Source organism: Tachysurus vachellii, chromosome 14, assembly GCF_030014155.1.
Source record: "Tachysurus vachellii isolate PV-2020 chromosome 14, HZAU_Pvac_v1, whole genome shotgun sequence".
NCBI classification, from domain to species: Eukaryota; Metazoa; Chordata; class Actinopteri; order Siluriformes; family Bagridae; genus Tachysurus; species Tachysurus vachellii.
In genome coordinates, this window is record NC_083473.1 from 23104818 (window position 1) to 23123878 (window position 19061).

A 19061-nucleotide genomic window follows, 5' to 3' on the forward strand; every position below is an offset into this window, starting at 1 on the left:
AGTGTGTGTGTGTGCCCTGTGATGGGTTGGCACTCCGTCCAGGGTGTATCCTGCCTTGATGCCCGATGACGCCTGAGATAGGCACAGGCTCCCCGTGACCTGAGGTAGTTCGGATAAGCGGTAGAAGATGATTGAGTGAATGGACAAAAGCTTGATGATTTGCTTTAGGTGATAGATTAAAACTCGTCAAACTAAAGCGATGAACCTACGAGTGAGTCTAATGCTTTTTCACTGCATAGTGTCTTTTACTGGTCTTGATTTGATGGAATTATTTCCAGCGCCGTTCCCGGGTCAGTTGCCTGGTACTTGGAGAAACATTCAATTAAAGATCTGAAAGCTTGTCTGCTGCAGTGCATCAAAAAAAAAAAAAAGAGACACAAAGCCGGACATACTGTTGCCTTCCTTTTTGGCTTTCTGCTCTGGGGGATAATTAGCTGTGAAGACCCCTGGACTGGTGGGTTCGTGACGGACTACCGCTGTTTGATGAATACAGACCGAAAAGGAGGAGGAGGAAGACGACGTGACCTCTGGCAGTACATGCAGCAGAGAGCTCACTTTGCTAGCTTTACATTGCTCTTTGCTTTGCTTGGAATATACTTGTGTTAGGGAACTTGTACTGAATACTGATAGCGCACAGTGAAATTCTTCTTACTTCACCAAGGCTCTTCCAGTCAGTAGTCCATATGGCACGGCAATGTGCTCGCAACGTGCTTGCAAACTGAAAACGTGCACAAGTCGTATTGTAGGAAAGACTAACCAGGTCTTCGGTTCTCCGTTGTTTGAAAGCCAATGTTGACATTTGAAATCACCAAAAACAAACACGCCCCTAACCCAAATGGGTCCCACCCCTGTTTTGATAGCTCCGCCCCACACATACGTACGTAACCCAGGCAACTAATGGAAAGAAATGTGTCTTTATCATAGCTGAAGGGAAGAACAATACGATTGTAGATAAACAAACAAGCAAAAATGACACACAAGCATAATCATGTAAAGGACAAAGGCATATATTAGTTCTGTGTAACAAAGCAAAACCAACGTTACTCACCTATCGAGAAGGAAAAAAGCGCCTCGGCGTCTTAAGTAAAGTTGGTCACATATTCACAGATTGGAGTTTCCTGAGTCAGAGTTATTGACTCAGGAAACTCCAATCTGTGAATATGTGACCAACTTCCTGCTCCTTCAGTTCTCTCCAGCGCTGGAAAGCTGATCCTATATTAACACGTCCTACTTCTTACCTTATCGTAAGTCTTTCTTCTCTTTCTTTCTTTGTTTTTATCCTCCATGTCAATGTTAAAACCGCTTTCTGCTAATGTCACACATGCGCACTGAACACTCTCTCCGCCCATATTGACAAGACACACCCCTTTCTGCTCATTGGCTACACGTTAGTTTTGTTTTTGTTTTGTTTGCCGGGCCAACTCAGTTCTCAGACCCCACCTTTAATTATAATAAATAAGCATTATTATAAATAGCACTTCCCGTTTACAAAGAATATACAAAATCTTACCCTTGAGTGTGTCTAAGTTCTGGGACTAAATGCTTTTGCTTCATTCCTCGATGTTTCGTGTTAAATTAAAAACCCTTGCAACTTTCACTCGCATTGTGTATTTGATTTTGCCCAATAAACTCCAGCACATTGATCCTAAAACCTCTCCCTGATCCTGTGTGTTCCAGTTAAATAGATATCGAAACTAATGTTTCCAGACATTGCTATAATTTCTTCTCATAAGATGCATTGGATTTTCCAAAAAACATTCACTCCAATGCATGAATAAAGATTACAAGGTCAAACTGCAAAAATTGTAAATTGATTGCACTTTCACATGCCTGTCAATCAAATATGAAATGTTCCCTGGTGAAGTTGCCAGTTATTGTTAGCAATGCACGGACTTTATTTCGAGCTCTCTTTCTGTCTCCGCTGTGGAGCAGAAAATGAATTTTTCATCTGCACAGCAATCATGGCTCGAATATATAAATGCTTAATTACATAACTACAATTTATTTACACAGTAATCATTAATACTGGAAGTGCACCCGACTGCATAAGAGCACCGGTGTGAAGTCTTAGAAGTCTGGGAAATATCCTTACATCCTAAAACTCAAGGAGGAAAATGCAACTTTGAGTTTGTATGAGTTTATACATGGATATAGAATTTTATTAGATCACATTACTGTATTATTGCTTGCATGTAATCGATATTGACACAAATATTATATCAGATATCTAAAGGAATCAGGATAATCAAGTGATGATTGTTTTCACCTCATAGGAGGTAGAGCTGTGCCGCCAGAACAGTCAGGAGAAGCTCGGACTCACTCTCTGCTACAGGACGGACGATGAAGAGGATGTTGCTATCTACGTGTCAGAGGTGAGCTTCGTCTATTTTTTGTGTGTGTGTTAGCGAACCAAATTCAGTCGTTTCACTTTTTTTTCCCCTGCAAAACAGAATGCAGTTCTAACAACCTCTATTCAGCCTATTTATTATGTATGTGATCATGTGAGTCAGGATTAACCCCTTAAGGCTCTTGTCTTATTATTCAGTTATTTATCTTAAAGCATATTCTCCAGTAACTATGAATTATTCAGTAACTAAACTGAAATTAATATGAAAGTTATGCCAGGTCTGTCAGGTCCTGAGAGTTTAAAGGGTTAATGGTAGTTTTGGGGCCTAACATAGACATATTATATATATATATATATTATATATATATATATATATATATATATATATATATATATATATATATATATATATATATATATATTATATATGGGTGTGCAGTAAGTAATGCAGTATTTCAGCAGCTTTCTACTGTGATGGATTTCATATCTTTACACAAAACAAAACAAAAACCCCAACACAGTTCTTCTATTTTTTTTAACGCCTGGTAATAATGGTGTTCATTAAATATTTATGAAATCGGATGCATATCACAGCAAGAGCCCGTGTTGTTTTTCACTCTTTGAGGATTTTCTGTGATGTTGACAAAGAAAAATATGCCTCTGATTATTATTCCTATTCTGGGAGTCATTGGGGGAGCATGTAAATGAGAGAAAGCACCCGCTGCAAATACGACTTAATCAAAAGTCGTATCTGAGTCTGATGCTCCGCTAAGTGCTTTTGACTGATAGATACGACCGGATTGTGCTTTATTTATTCTGAAAGTGTGTCAGATTTCACCGCGCGGTAATAGAGTATCGTGAGCGATACTGTATACTGTAAAACAATCGACTGTTCATTACACAATATATTACTGGCAACAGACAACGATAAACGAGTGTAAACGTATTTAGGGATGTGGTAGACTAGCGCTCAGAAGGTCATGAGGTTGAATCTCAGATCCACCAAGCTGCCCCTGTCGGGCCCCTAAGCACCTAGTATGAAATAATACATAATGCTGTAGATTTGGTTGATGGTTTTGAAAACATTTTACAACTGAGCTGAAGGTTAAGGGTCTGTTATCTGTTTGTACCAGAATTTGAGCCTGTTTTGGTTTTTGCCCACAATCAGCATTGAATTTTTTTGTTATGTGACTGTCAGGACTCAGCCCGGACTTTTTGGCCATGTGCATTTGTTGTCGTTCCTCGTCACGTGTCTGCCCCGCCTTCGTCTGCTCCTCCCCGTCGTCACACCTGATCCTTATTGTGTCATCATTGTCTTTTATATTTAAGTGAGCCGCGTTGCCGATGACAGCGCGGAATCATTAGTTACGTTTACCCCTTTGTCATGTCTAGTCATTGTTAAGTGTCGTCATTTGTATTGTTTCAGTTATCGTCATTTCTGTCTTTGTCGTCATTATTTATTAAACCCCTTTCATTTGAAGCTATCCTGCGTACGGGTCTGTCTCCTTCCATCCCAGGTTGTGACAGTCACACTCCAAAAGTGGTGTTTAATAGCGCCAATGAATGTAAACAGAAAGTAGTGCTTTAAAAATGTATAGTTTTTCTTAAGTAAGACTTTTCTGTTTTTTTTTTAACTAGCCTAATAGTTGCAATATTTTCATAGAAAAGTAAAAAAAAAAAAAATGTAATTATTTAATTATATAAGAATGGGATTTGAACACATGACCTTCTGATCTGAAACTAAAAGCCGTAATCACCGACCGAGCCACCACAAATAGCTCAGCTCTATTCTATATGTTTAAAGTTACAGTGCAATACGTTTGTGATTTCTTTTCTACGGTACTTTGTTGTCAGCCCTGTTGCCAGTAAATTGTGCAGAGAGTCTTGTAACCTTGTGAACTTAGAGCAGCTGTATTCAAAGCTCAAAAACTACGGCAGTAAATCTGCAGCAGCGAAGGTTTTTCCATATTTAGTCTAAATCGTACTAAACGTGATTTTCTGCGTGGCCTGGTCAGATTACTGAAATGACTTGCAAGCAGTTCATGACTTGGCAAGTTTTTCTTGTGTAGAACTGTGTGAACTGTCTCTCAGGAGAGATGATGTTCAAATCCTTAACCGCACATTGAGCAAACAGTGATTGTTTGAGCAGAGGCATATATCCAATATATCTGGGACTGGGACCAAACCCAAACATTTGAACTCAAACCATAATATGCAATGTGAGAGACACATTTCAGTGTAATATTGGAATCATTGGAAACGGCAAAATATATTTTTCTCTATAGTCTACAATGAATATGCACAAAGTTTGTATAAACTCACAACTTAATATCCTTAAAGGTGGGGTCTCCGTTGTTTGAGAAATGCTTCAGAAAACCGCGTCGGGGCGCCAAACAAAACAAAAACAAAACAAACGTGTAGCCAATGAGCAGAAAGGGCCGTGTCTTGTCAATATGGGCGGAGAGAGTGTTCAGTGCGCATGTGTGACATTAGCAGAAAGCGGTTTTAACATTGACATGGAGGATAAAAACAAAGAAAGTAAGAGAAGAAAGTCTTACGATAAGGTAAGAAGTAGGACGTGTTAATATAGGATCAGCTTTCCAGCGCTGGAGAGAACTGAAGGAGCAGGAAGGCCTGCGATGGGACGCAGAGGTCGCTTTGGGTTACGTATGTACGTGTGAGCGGAGCTATCAATACAGGGGTGGGACCGATTTGGGTTAGGGGTGTGTTTGTTTTGGTGTTTTCAAATGTCAACATTGGCTTTCAAACAACAGAGACCCCACCTTTAACTCCCAACACAGACCGAGATAAAAACTGATACGTAACCCAGGCAACTACTGGAAAGAAACGTGTCTTTATCATAGCTGAAGGGAAGAACAATACGATTGCAGATAAACAAGCAAAAATGACACACAAGCATAATCATGTAAAGGACAAAGGCATATATTAGTTCTGTGTAACAAAGCAAAACCAACGTTACTCACCTATCGAGAAGGAAAAAAGCGCCTCGGCGTCCCATCGCAGGCCTTCCTGCTCCTTCAGTTCTCTCCAGCGCTGGAAAGCTGATCCTATATTAACACGTCCTACTTCTTACCTTATCGTAAGCCTTTCTTCTCTTTCTTTCTTTGTTTTTATCCTCCATGTCAATGATAAAACCGCTTTCTGCTAATGTCACACATGCGCACTGAACACTCTCTCCGCCCATATTGACAAGACACGCCCCTTTCTGCTCATTGGCTACACGTTTGTTTTGTTTTTGTTTTGTTTGGCGGCCCGACTCGGCACCCCACCTTTAAGGTGGTCATTATTCATGCATGAATTCATAAAACTCACGTTGTAGTTAAGGTTAGCTATTACTGAATCAGTTTTACCAGCGTAACAATAACGTCTCTCCAGTTATCATGGTATACATGTGTAAGATTTTTCCAAGTGGCTTTTTCTCTCGCACTCTCCTCTGTTTTGCCAAACTTACTCCCTGATTCATTTGAAGTTGCATCAGAGCTTCAATGTACTCAGAAAGACTCGCACTGAATATAGATATGTCGGAGCCAGTCAGTGGTTACAGGCTTATTAAAATCTTCACTCCATAAAATTGAAGACTGCAGATCTGTGGCCTGTTCTATGTACCATATTATAGCTGCTCTTGATGTACAGCCTTTGCTCACAAGGTTGTAAAACTGGAAAGCGAGATCCCAGTAACTGTATTTTAATGCATTTTATAAGAAAAGGATATTCATCTAGAAAGTGGGATAAGATTTTCATTTTACAAATGATTCATTTGTTAGAATAATACAAGAATAAAAGCTATAGTAGTCATAATATTGATCTAAGCACGATCTGCAGTAACTAGTCACGATAATTCTGCACCGTGATAAATCTTTAGGTCAGAGCTTTTGGTTTGATGAGATAGCATTTAAAGTCTCTCTAGATGACTATCTCCAAGACAGAATGCTACAACTGAAAGCAATACAGATCAGCAGCACATATCAGCGGTATCTCTTAAAGGCAGGATGGCCGTGTCAGTACGAGCACACGCGGTGTAGCAGGTCATCAGTCTAAAGAGCTGCGACTCCGAGAAGGCCTGGAATGTGTTATAAAGATGGAACACTCCAATTGTCAGTCATCTCTGGAGAAGCGTCGTGATTGGATAGAGGGTTGAAATAAATGAGGCAAGACGAAAATGGATTAGCCACCGAAAGATGGACCTGCCCTCTTGTTTAGTATCATTAGTGACAGAGGATCTATGGGGTGGTTAAACTAGAGAACCAGTCGAGCCTTTACAGCCAGTGAAACTTGAGTTTAATGAGTATTAATGTTCCGCACTGTCTGAAGTCTACAACCATCAGACAGATGAATTTTTTCTGGTCATGTTTCCAGGCCTGTATAATGCAGCCATGTTCAGATTTTTTGCTCATCCTTCAGAAAGTTACGGTATATTTTGTAATTTTTATATATATAAATTACCAAATCCTTATGAAAAAAAATGGATTTGTCCAAAATAGAAATCTTGCCTATAACATACGTGTCCGAATAAACTAAAACAAATATATTTCAACAAAATTTCATATAAATTGTTTCATTATTGGGGGTCACGGTGGCTTAGTGGTTAGCATGTTCGCCTCACACCTCCAGGGTTGGGGGTTCGATTCCCACCTCCACCTTGTGTGTGTGGAGTTTGCATGTTCTCCCCGTGCCTCGGGGGTTTCCTCCGGGTACTCCGGTTTCCTCCCCCGGTCCAAAGACATGCATGGTAGGTTGATTGGCATCTCTGGAAAATTGTCCGTAGTGTGTGATTGTGTGAGTGAATGAGAGTGTGTGTGTGTGCCCTGTGATGGGTTGGCACTCCGTCCAGGGTGTATCCTGCCTTGATGCCCAATGACGCCTGAGCCTCACAGGCTCCCCGTGACCCGAGGTAGTTCGGATAAGCGGTAGAAAAGGAGTGAATGAATGAATGTTTCATTATTTAACCTTCTGACACCTTCTAACACATCACCAGTAAAGATGCACATTATAAACTTCTGAAAATATTATTCTGTTAATGCAATGTTTGTTTTTGTTTCTATTTTTTAACAAATGCAGATTAATTTTAAAGCTGTTTAAGAGATGGATTCGATTTATTTCAAAGCACAAGCTATTTAAATAACATTTAAATTTTACATTTCCTCTTGCTATCAGATAAAGTTTCTGTTTGGTTGATGAGGGTGAAACCTGTTATTTACACCATTTTGCAGAGGCCCTTATTGAGAGTGACTTACATTTTATCTCTCTCTTTTTTTTTAAACACAACTGAGCAACTAAGGGTTAAGGGCCTTGCTTAGTAGACCTGGGATTTGAACTAACAACCAATCAAACCGTAGTCCAACACCTTAACCACTACATTTACATTTACATCATTTAGCTTACGCCCTTATATCCAGAGCGACTTACATTATCTAATAATGGGATGTGGTAGTTCAGTGGTTAAGGTGTTCGACTACTGATCGGAAGGTCACTGGTTCGAATCCCAGGTCCACCAAGTTGCCACTGCAGGGCCCCTGAGCAAGGCCCTTAACCCTCAATTGCTCAGGTGTATAAACTGAAAATAAGAAAAATGTAAGGCACTCTGGATAAGAGTGTCTGCTAAATACTGTAAATGTAATTTTATTTTTACACAGCTGAGCAATTGAGGGTTAAGGGCCTTGCTCAGGGGCCCTACGTTGGCAGCTTGGTGCACCTGGCATTAAACTCACAACCGTCCGATTGGTAGCCCAACACTAGTATACCACATCCCCCCTGCTAGTTGTGTAGTACTTTATTACGCACAATTCTATACTCTCAATATTTTTCACATAGTTACGACAGCTTGTGCAACCGACTGCAAATTTATGCTTCATTTAATGCACTTTATAGCAATTTGTAGCCTTGCTTTTAAGTTCTTAAGGTTTACCTGCTGTTTCTATCTTGTGGGAAATTCTCAAAGGTCATGCACATGTGGTCCTGTTTTTAAAGACATCTTTGAGACATTACGACTGCATCTTAGAGAGTGTTTTTGATTTGTTCGACTGCAGCTTTATGACTGACTGAAAAATCCTTCACTACTCTGGCACTTTCAACATCTGCCAGGTTCTTCGCTACCGCGATGCTCAGCGGCTTGTTCTTTTGTGTCAGCGTTCAAGCCGCTTGCGTCTGATTGATTTATTGTGATTTTTCACTCGCAATATGGCATGCATTACTGTCACTCACACTTTGTTCTTCACCTTGAGAGACAACAACAATAGACTGCAAAAATAGTGTGAGTGTTTAAAAAAAAAACACCAGTGACTTATGCAATGCATATCTGTTCATCCACAACGATGCTTTCTTTCACTCTTTCTTAGATTGGACCTAATAGCATCGCAGCCCGTGATGGTCGTATCCGGGAAGGGGACCGTATCTTGCAGGTAACGTTACTTCTCAGTCCTCATTATACACTCATGAGGAGCTCTTTCCTCTGGCAGGTCAGCCACCGTCTCGCAGTTAGAGGGCTCTTTCATTTTTAATGGCTGCGCATTAAGTCTGCATGTAACCCCTCTTGGTGTAGGAGTCAGCAAAGACAGCCCACAGGGGAAGCACACATGTTTGAATCCTAGTTTAGTAAGGCTTAGAAGCAGTCCTTAAGAGAGAGAGAGAGAGAGAGAGAGAGAGAGAGAGACTATATCTTAGACACTGATAAATTTCTAAAGTTTTCCAAATGGTCTTTACAGGATCATTACTTGGGATCTTTTTCCATTTGTGTGTGTGCGTGTGTGTGAGAGTGAGTGTGTGGGTGTGTGGGAGTATGTATGTGTGTTTGTGTGTGCGTGTGGGTGTGTGTTTGCGGGTGTTTGAGTGTGAGTGTGTGTGTGTGTGTGTGTGTGTGTGAGAGTGAGTGTGTGTGTGCATGTGTGTTTGTGTGTGCGTGTGGGTGTGTGTTTGCTGGTGTGAGTGTGTGTGTGTGTGTGAGTGTGTGAGAGTGAGAGTGTGTGTGTGCGTGTGTGTTTGTGTGTGTGTGTGGGTGTGTGTTTGCTGGTGTGTGTGTGTGCGCGTGTGTGTGTGTGTGTGTATGAGTGTGTGAGAGTGAGTGTGTGAGTGTGTGAGTGTGTTTGTGAGTGTGTGAGTGTGTGTGTGTGAGTGTGTGTGTGTGTGTGTGTGTGTGTGTGTGTGTGTGTGTGTGTGTGTGTGTGTGTGTGTGTGTGTGTGTGTGTGTGTGTGTGTGTGTGTGTGAGTGTGTGTGTGTGTACACCCTGGACAGTGATGAGATCTCCCTGGCATCATTAGCCAGGAGCAGTGTTGCTGTGCTGGTCACGTGAAGTGTTAATGTCTCTCTGTGGAGAATTTTTCGAGTGGGTTATTACAGGCTCTCTGGAGGTTCTGCACTTCTCAACTAGATATTTTTGGATATAACCACAGATTCACAAAAATTAATCCATTTTCTGCTGATCCCAAGGAAAATATGAAGTTGGCTATTTAGGATGTTCTAGTGACCTTAACTGATAATCTTCTTTTGGCTCACTGGAAAAAGAAATCACTGTAACAGTTCTATTTTTAGTGTGGAAATTGAATAAAAAACAATAAAATAAAATATATGAATTTCCTATTGTAAGAAAACAAATATTCTCATAGGAACATTTTGACCAGAAACTTCTTGAGACAAGAAAAGAAACAGCAGAAGCTGTCATGCTTGTCCTGACCTGACCAAGTCTGTTTGGCATTCATAGAAATTCACAACAACTGCCTCGAGGCTGGCACATGAGTCTGTGTCAGGCTAGTGTGTGTGTGTATGTGTGTGTGTATGTGTGTGTATGTGTGTGTGTGGGTGGATTCACATGCTTATAAATGTGTGCTTCTTTGTAAATGAATACATGGTTGTGTGTGTGTGTGTGTGTGTGTGTGTGTGTGTGTGTGTGTGTGTGTGTGTGTGTGTAAGTGTGTGTGTGTGTCGGCAAGCGATCGGTTCAGGTTTGCAGGGTAGAAACTGTTATCCCAGCCATGACTGCACTATTACTCATCTTGGGAAAAGATGGACGCTGGCTGTCACAGGGCACTTAATTGTGTGGCTGGGTGGATGCAGGCAGGAAGCACTCACGAACGCAAATGCTCTGTCTCATGAGCTTTTTCCTTCATATGCAACAAGGAAACATGACCTCCTAAATATCATTTACTGCTTGCACTTACAACAAGAAAAGAAGGCTTTTGAAAGAGTGTGTTAACGTTTGTTAATGACTCTCAGCATCAGTGCTTTCAGGCCAGTTCCTTCTCACTGGTTTCCTCAACATCAGGTGTTGTAAGATTAGGTCTCTCGGAATTAAAGGTGGGGTCTCCGTTGTTTGAAAGCCAATGTTGACATTTGAAATCACCAAAACAAACACGCCCCTAACCCAAACGGGTCCCACCCCTGTATCGATAGCTCCGCCCACACATACATACGTAACCCAGGCAACTACTGGAAAGAAATGTGTCTTTATCATAGCTGAAGGGAAGAACAATACGATTGTAGATAAACAAACAAGCAAAAATGACACACAAGCATAATCATGTAAAGGACAAAGGCATATATTAGTTCTGTGTAACAAAGCAAAACCAACGTTACTCACCTATCGAGAAGGAAAAAAGCGCCTCGGCGTCTTAAGTAAAGTTGGTCACATATTCACAGATTGGAGTTTCCCGAGTCAATAACTCCTGAGATAAACACTGTTACTACACAAAACACGGTTGTAGCTGCGTCTCTACATTACTACGATAGAAAAGAGGTGTTATTTGTGTAGTAACAGTGTTTAGCTCAGGAGTTATTGACTCAGGAAACTCCAATCTGTGAATATGTGACCAACTTCCTGCTCCTTCAGTTCTCTCCAGCGCTGGAAAGCTGATCCTATATTAACACGTCCTACTTCTTACCTTATCGTAAGCCTTTCTTCTCTTTCTTTCTTTGTTTTTATCCTCCATGTCAATGTTAAAACCGCTTTCTGCTAATGTCACACATGCGCACTGAACACTCTCTCCGCCCATATTGTCAAGACACGCCCCTTTCTGCTCATTGGCTACACGTTTGTTTTGATTTTTGTTTTGTTTGGCGGCCATTTTTGTTTTGTTTGTCATATTCGTACAAACACCCCAAATGTACGATCACATCTCGAACCCAGTCAGACTTAACAGGGAGAAATTCAGGTTAAAATATTAGGTTAGGCAACGTTATTAATGTTAGTTTAAAAAAATAGGTTTTGGTTTGTTAATGAACAGAGAAAAAAATGTTATTACTTACATTATGTTTGCTGTAGTTATGATAAAATGTCATGACTTGTCAGACCAATAAGACATTGATATAATGCATGAATAATGCATATGAATATAACATTTGAATAAATGCATGTATTAAAAAAAGCTTAGCTATTTTTTTTCACAGTACGAGTTTGCTTGTTGTGTATGTGTGTGTGTGTGAGTGTGTGTGTGTGTTTTTGGCATGTCTGTGTGAGTGTGTGTGTTTGGCATGTTTGTGTGTGTTTGGCGTGTGTGTGTTTGGCATGTCTGTGTGAGTGTGTGTGAGTGTGTTTGGCATGTCTGTGTGTGTGTGTGTGTGTGTGTGTGTGTGTGTGTGTGTTTGGTATGTGTGTGTGTGAGTGTGTTTGGCATGTTTGTGTGTGTTTGGCATGTCTGTGTGAGTGTGTGTGTGTTTGGCATGTCTGTGTGTGTGTGTTTGGTGTGTGTGTGTGTGTGTGTGTGTTTGGCATGTCTGTGTGAGTGTGTGTGTGTGAGTGTGTTTGGCATGTCTGTGTGTGTGTGTTTGGTATGTGTGTGTGTGAGTGTGTTTGGCATGTTTGTGTGCTTGACGTGTGTGTGTGTGTCTATGACCGTTTATTAACCTGTTTAAGAAAATATACTAAAATATACTATTTATTGCTAAAATATACAATATGATATGACGTTACCTTGTAAATTTTACACTGTGTATGACATTTGGCTCATGATTTGTAAAAGTATTACCAGGTTTAGAACGTTCTGATGTGTAGTTTCGATTTAGTTTTATTGACTGTCGGATTGTTTATGGAGCATTTGTGACAGAGTTCATAATCATCCCTCCTTTGTTTGCTGTGTGTTTCTTTTCTTTTCTACAAAGGAAAATGTGTCACGAATAAAACGATTATCTTTAGTGTCTTTAGTTGAGACTGAGAGTGATCTTGACTATCACTGTGTTTCCTCTGCAGATAAATGGTCAGGATGTGCAGAACAGAGAGGAAGCAGTGGCTTTGCTGTCTTGTGAGGACACTAGAAGCATTGTACTGCTTGTAGCCAGACCAGAGATGCAGGTGGACCCACACACACACACACACACACACACACACACATAAGTGCACTTGAATCCCTTCACACCAACAGGGAAATAATAGCAGCAAAGAGCAAGAATTACACACCATTAGACACCATAATAGCCTCATCTGTTGTAGCCTCTGACTCTTAAAGGTGTTTTCTTCAGCACTCAACAGAGCATTAAAAAGCTTGGCATTTAATTTTATTTCTGCCAGTAAACATACCCAGAGCACAGGGTGTGTCCGGCCCTCATTCCATGCTGATGACCGACACGTTCACCCGGTCATGTTTTATTTTTCTTGCTTTGTCGGTGTAATTGACTTCCAGCAGTCACCCATAAAAAAAATAATTGCATACTAATGCCGTATGAATTTAAACCTTTGACCGAGTCGAACGGCCCTGACAGACCGGAGCGGCGGAGCTCGTCCCACCATTAATGGACTCTCTTCTCTATCTCCCTGTAATTAAATGCTTCTCTGATAATAAATTTGAATCCATAAATATGGATCATGGTTTATGGCCACGCACCAGACAGAGAGCTGATGTAAGAAATTAAAGAAGAGGGTCAGAAGGCCATCATGCTGTATATTGACCATCTGATATGAGAGCCTGCTTCATTAAATACCAGACACAAAGTTTATTATGCTGCAGCAATCTAATAAGCATTGCAAAATTTGATAAAACGTGCAGGCTTGTTTTACAGTACAAGACCATGATCTGTCTAGCACAAGTCAGTAGACCAATATGAAAGCAATTCCCAATTCCCAAGGTTCAAATAATGCTCTGTTTTGTTTCTTTTGTCTTTGTTATAGTATTTATATCCAGTTTATGTAAAAGGGTTAATCTCTCTATCTGATGTCTGCAGTTGGAAGAGGCCTGGTTGGATGATGAGCACACCGAGTTTTTAGAAGAACTCAAAATGGAAATGCTAGAAGAACAAAGAAGAGAGGAGGAAGAGATGGAGAGAGCAGCCAGAGAAGAAGAAGAAGAAGAAGAAGAAGAAGAAGAAGAGCAGGTTGGTTGGGGAATATTACTGAATATTATACATGGGTGGTGATGGTTGAGCATGTTGTTCAAGAGGACTTTTTAGTCCTATTTTTTAAAAGACTTTTTAAAAATAAATAAATAAATAAAAAACATGTCCTCACTTATTACAAACAGCAGACCGAGTTTAAAACAGAGTCGTATACGGTCTGTTAAACAGGTAAACAACACGGCACGGGTATTAGAAAACTAGCAATGCAGGAGGCTAAGAAGTAGGAACTGAGGTACAGGGTCTAAAATTGGAATCACCCCTGCAAGATGAAGACAGACAAGTAAATATGCACATGGTATTGGGACATAATAAAGCCAGTAACCCTGAACATGTGAAGGGGGGGGGTGGTGGTGCTGGGGTAGAACGAAATCCAGAGCCAAATATAAAGCTTCTATGAAAAATATTCACTTCTTAATGCATGGATCATGAGGGTGACACACAGATCACTGGATAGTACAGGTGGTGGTGCTGCAACCTTGGAAACCTTACAGTACTATAGCACTGTCTTCTCAATGGGGAAAAGTGATTGAGTCCTTTGATTGAGTCTCATATATGGAGCAAAGTCTGGGGCAAAAATTGGGTCAAGACAAAAACAGGATTGGGTAGAACTGGATATGACACTGCAGCTGCATTAAGGGCTGAAACTAAAGCTCAGTCAGGGGATGAAATGTGTCATGAGTCATGGGCTGGGACTGAGACACACAGACTGAGAGATGGAGAGAGTCTGGGACTGCATTTGGGGAAGGAAAAAGGCTTGAGATTTGAGTGTGGAACATGCATGAGATCAAGGCCAAACACAGGGATGTGATCGGTGACAGGAGGTAAGGCAGAAATAAGTGCAGAAGGCTGTGACCAAAATCGAAGCCAAGGCATGATCTGGGGTTGAACCTGCAGCTGGTAAGATGATGCCTAAAGTAGTACAAAATATAAACCTCTAGAAATCCTGCCATTATTTCTGAAAAATGACAACTGAAGGTCTTCTGAAACAAAAGGAAGCTGTTGACAAACACACACACACACACACACACACACACACACACACACACACACACACAAAGTTGCAGCCATTCCTGGCTCTCAGCCAAGAGCTCTGCATGCAGCCCAAGCTGGCTTGCTGCATCCATGTGTCTTTTGTAGCACATTGCATACTGTATATGCGACATATTGCAAGAAAATGCATGGATGATTAGAAGAATTAGCTGTTAATGCATTTTTTGCCATTTGCCAGATGAAAAAAATGCTGTGAAAATCAATAAACAATTAACTTGAAAGAATTTGCTGGTTAATGCTACTCCAAACAGATCTTTTTAAAATATAATTTTGATTTGTCTTTTCAGGTCAGGAAAGCAAAGCAGGAGGATGTGATGGGCAGCAGTGCTTCCTGCTCCTCCAGCCAGGACAGGAGTTGTGCTGCTGGATCCATGCACCATGGGGCTGATAGCTCTGAGCAGAGTGTTCTGGCCCAGCTCCAGAAGAGACTCTCCCGGTGTCTGAGACAGCGACGGGAGGACCAAGACTCACCAAAAGAAGAGGAAGGACGTTCTGAAGGCGAGTGCTACCAGCAGCTACTGCAGCTAAAGTGCCAAATTCGTAACAGCGGAGAGTATGACCTTTTCTATAGCCGCAGCAGCACCATCGAGTGCAGCCTGACTGAACAGGGCGGTAGCGGCGGTATGGAGCGCGAGCTTCGGCTCCTCAACGAGGAACTGCGTAGCATTGAGCTGGAATGCCAGAGCATCATGCAGGCACAGCAGCTCAGAAAAAGGGAACTGCAGCAAGATGGATCTGCCAAAGAGCAAGGGAAGCAGAGTCCTCACCGAGGAAAGCTGGCCCACATAAGTGAACGTCCAGAGAAGTCAGACAAGGACAGCTCCAGTGCTTATAACACGGCGGAGAGCTCACGGAGTACGCCTCTACTCATGGACCGTTCACCAGAACATTCTGTGCAGAGACTAGTCAGCCTGACCAATCAGAAAAACCTGAGGAGCACTATGCTTTTGGGACGTAGCTCCGCCCCCTGTCCCCCTGTAAGAAGGGCTCCGAGTGGCAGCCCTGACCACAGCAACCCCTCTGAATCGGAGCAGACACCCCCGGCAGAGGAAGAGAGCTTACCAAGGAAAGAGAGAACGTTAAGATCACGCATCCCCTACCTCTCCCCTCGGCACCAGCACGTAGACATCCCAGCCCACGCCACACACTATCAGAGCTACATGCAGCTGATTCAGCAAAGTTCGGCTGTAGAATACGCACAATGTCAGCTCAGTCTTCCTGCGCAGCCCTCTGAGCCAAAACTTGAGTGGAAGGTAAAGGTGCGCAGTGACGGCACACGCTACATTACCAAGCGGCCAGTTCGGGACCGGCTGCTGCGCGAGCGAGCACTTAAGATCAAAGAGGAACGCAGCGGCGGTATGACCACGGACGACGATACCATGAGCGAGATGAAGATGGGCCGCTACTGGAGCAAGGAAGAGCGCAAGCAGCAGTTGCTGAGGGCCAAGGAGCAGCGGCGACGGCGTGAATTTATGCAGCGCTGCCGCCTCGAGAGTCTGAAAGAGTGCCCGCAGAGCAGTGGCGAGGGCCGCAAAGAGCTCAGCATCATCGAACTTAGTCAACGCAAGATGATGAAAAAGCGCAACAAGAAGATCCTGGACAACTGGATGACCATTCAGGAGCTAATGACGCATGGAGCAAAAGCACCCGAAGGGGCCAAAGTTCACAATGCCTTCCTTTCAGTTACAACTGTATAGAGAGCCACTCTGACTCAAACTCTACCCCATGTGGTACGATCTACTTTTGCCTCGTTCAATGTGGCGATTTTTATGAGAGGAAAAAAAAGTATTTTTCTCACTTTGTAACTTTGAATGAACATTTTGTAAACAGTTTATTGACAGGTTCATCACATTTGTAATGGGATTTTTTTCTTTCACAAATTTCGAGGGTTTTCATGACACCTGCAGTGAGAAACTCTTTGGTGCAAAAATTCCAAAGTGCTAATTTGTGTTAAAAGCTGCTCTTTTTTAGTATTTGCTGCATCCTTACCTCTGTTACAGTATGTACTCATATTCAGATTTGTGTTCTTTGGGAAATAAACTGCCATGTAATTACGGTATCAGCTTTTCGTTTTTGGTTTCCGTGCCGGTTTCATTGTTTCAGCTGGAACTTGAATGGACATTCAACATAATATCTCGCACCTAGACACAAAATCCAGCATTTCTCTGGAGAACCTTACTCACTCAGTTACACTGTAAGAGTCTGACCAAACCAGCCACCAGCAACAGGCCGATACCAGCAGACGAATGGTAGCGCCTCTGGACAAACACGGTTTCTTTAAAGATTTCACACGATTGATGCTACAGCGTTACATCGTTAATCGACTTTCCAGTCCAGTGAGCACTCTGAACTGAATTGTTTCCTCAAGGGCTTCATAATTAGTTGATCAGGTGAATCCCGGGTGTTACAAACATAACACTGTGCAAAGCAAAGCACCATGAAAGAATAACGAGAACCAGGAAATAAATGACTGTATAAAGTCTGAAAAATATTTGAGTTAAAGTACGATGTTGGTGAACTCAGTTAACGAAGGTCTTCGGTATACTGACGTTTTATTTCTAACCGAAATTGACAGTTTAACTCGGTTTAAAAGGTGTGAAAATACAACAAATACAAAACCAAACACAAAAATGAAGGATGGTGTGATATAATGGATCTGTACAAGCGAATAGGAACGTTTGGCAAAATGCTATGATTACGTTACTTCCAACACAGTGGCCTTTATATGTGAGGAAACACAGAGCAGGATCAGTTATGTAGTGTAGTTTCTCCGAAACGTAACTACAAGCAAACGAATACTATGGACTCGTGTCTTTACTACAAATCCATCATTAAAATGCCTTTTTTTTAAAGAAGCTATGTAAATGTAGAAATGTACATTTCTGTAATTGTACTGACTAAATGTTGATTGTCTTATTTCAAGTGATATGTAGTAGGCTTTCCTGGCCAGGTGAATGTGTGGTCATTGTGATACTTTGAAATAAATTGTTGGTTTTTTTTTCTAATAAAAAACATTCTCTATGCCCCCTCTGTTGTTTTCCTGTTGAACTCTATTGAGGGTAATGAGTACCAGAGATGGGGGACTCGAGTCGTATGACTTGACTCGAGTCAGACTTAGGTCGCAAATTTGAGACTTGAGACTTGCTTGACAAATATTAAAAAAAGACTCGACTTGACTTTGACTTCACATTCATGACTCGAGACTTGGCTCGGACTTGAGTTAAATGACTCAGAGATGGGGACTCGACTTGACTCGAGTCACACTTAAGTCGCAAATTTGAGACTTGAGACTTGCTTGACAAATATTAAAAAAAGACTCGACTTTGACTTGACATTCATGACTCGAGACTTGACTCGGACTTGAGCTAAATGACTCAGAGATGGGGGACTCGACTTGACTCGAGTCAGACTTAAGTCGCAAATTTGAGACTTGCTTGACAAATATTAAAAAAGACTCGACTTGACTTTGACTTGACATTCATGACTTGAGACTTACTTGTGACTTGCACATGTGTGACTTACTCCCACCTCTGATGAGTAATTAGTTACTTGTACATCAGCATGTTAAATTTGCCTTAATCGAACACTAGGCGATTACTTTGTACGCCATGTATTAGGCATTTATGCTCCTTTTCTAGGAGAGAACACAACTTTTTGACTTTGACCTCGTTTTTTTTGTCTTTTTTTTTCATTCCAGTCTATAATTTAAAGCGGATCACGTTGGTTGCTTCATTTTAAGTTTCCGCCGTGGTCTCTTTATGTTTTAAGCATAAATAACAGAAGAGTGGAGATTTCTTTGCACTTTATGGAGAGGTTAATGAATCCCATTCGGTTTGGTCTAAATGACCTCTCTAGCTTGTGATTCTCTGCTTTTTACTCAACAGAATCACAATTAAAATCATCTTCCCCAACCCAATGGTTTATTACGTAATTCACGTCTAACAGGCGCCATTAAAATGCCGTCCGAGCACGCGGGTTACTTCGGATCTGTGCGCGTACATCAGCTAATTAAGTTCATCCGGGGATGGCTGCAAGACTCACTCAGGTATAATTAAACCAGATCTAGTGACAGTGCTGACATTTGTCAGAGCCATCTAACGAATCAAATAGCAGGACTGACAGAAATGTCAAACTGATAGCGGCACTCGCCTCCTCCCCAGGCTTCACTGTGCTGTCCTGCACGGCCACTGCTCACGTTTCTGAAGCTTTGTTGATAACCTTTAGAATTCCCTGGACAGAAGAGACTACAAATTCCCTTCCATTACGCTGTGGAACGGTAGCTCACCTTCAAGCAATGTTTAGAGGAGGCTTTAATGCACAAAGAGGCTG

General features: G+C 41.6%; 1 protein-coding gene across 1 annotated transcript in view; it reads left to right on the plus strand.

Moving 5' to 3' along the window:
• The window catches only part of pdzrn4 (PDZ domain containing ring finger 4), a 58654-nt gene extending 40898 nt beyond the window's left edge, over positions 1–17756 (plus strand). Inside the window, exons 4-8 of the mRNA XM_060886747.1 lie at positions 2274–2372; positions 8704–8766; positions 12544–12645; positions 13512–13661; positions 15020–17756. Coding sequence (XP_060742730.1) covers positions 2274–2372; positions 8704–8766; positions 12544–12645; positions 13512–13661; positions 15020–16429 — 1824 coding nt within the window. The 3' untranslated portion in view covers positions 16430–17756. The remainder of the gene's footprint in view (positions 1–2273; positions 2373–8703; positions 8767–12543; positions 12646–13511; positions 13662–15019) is intronic.
• The last annotated feature ends 1305 nt before the right edge of the window (positions 17757–19061 follow it).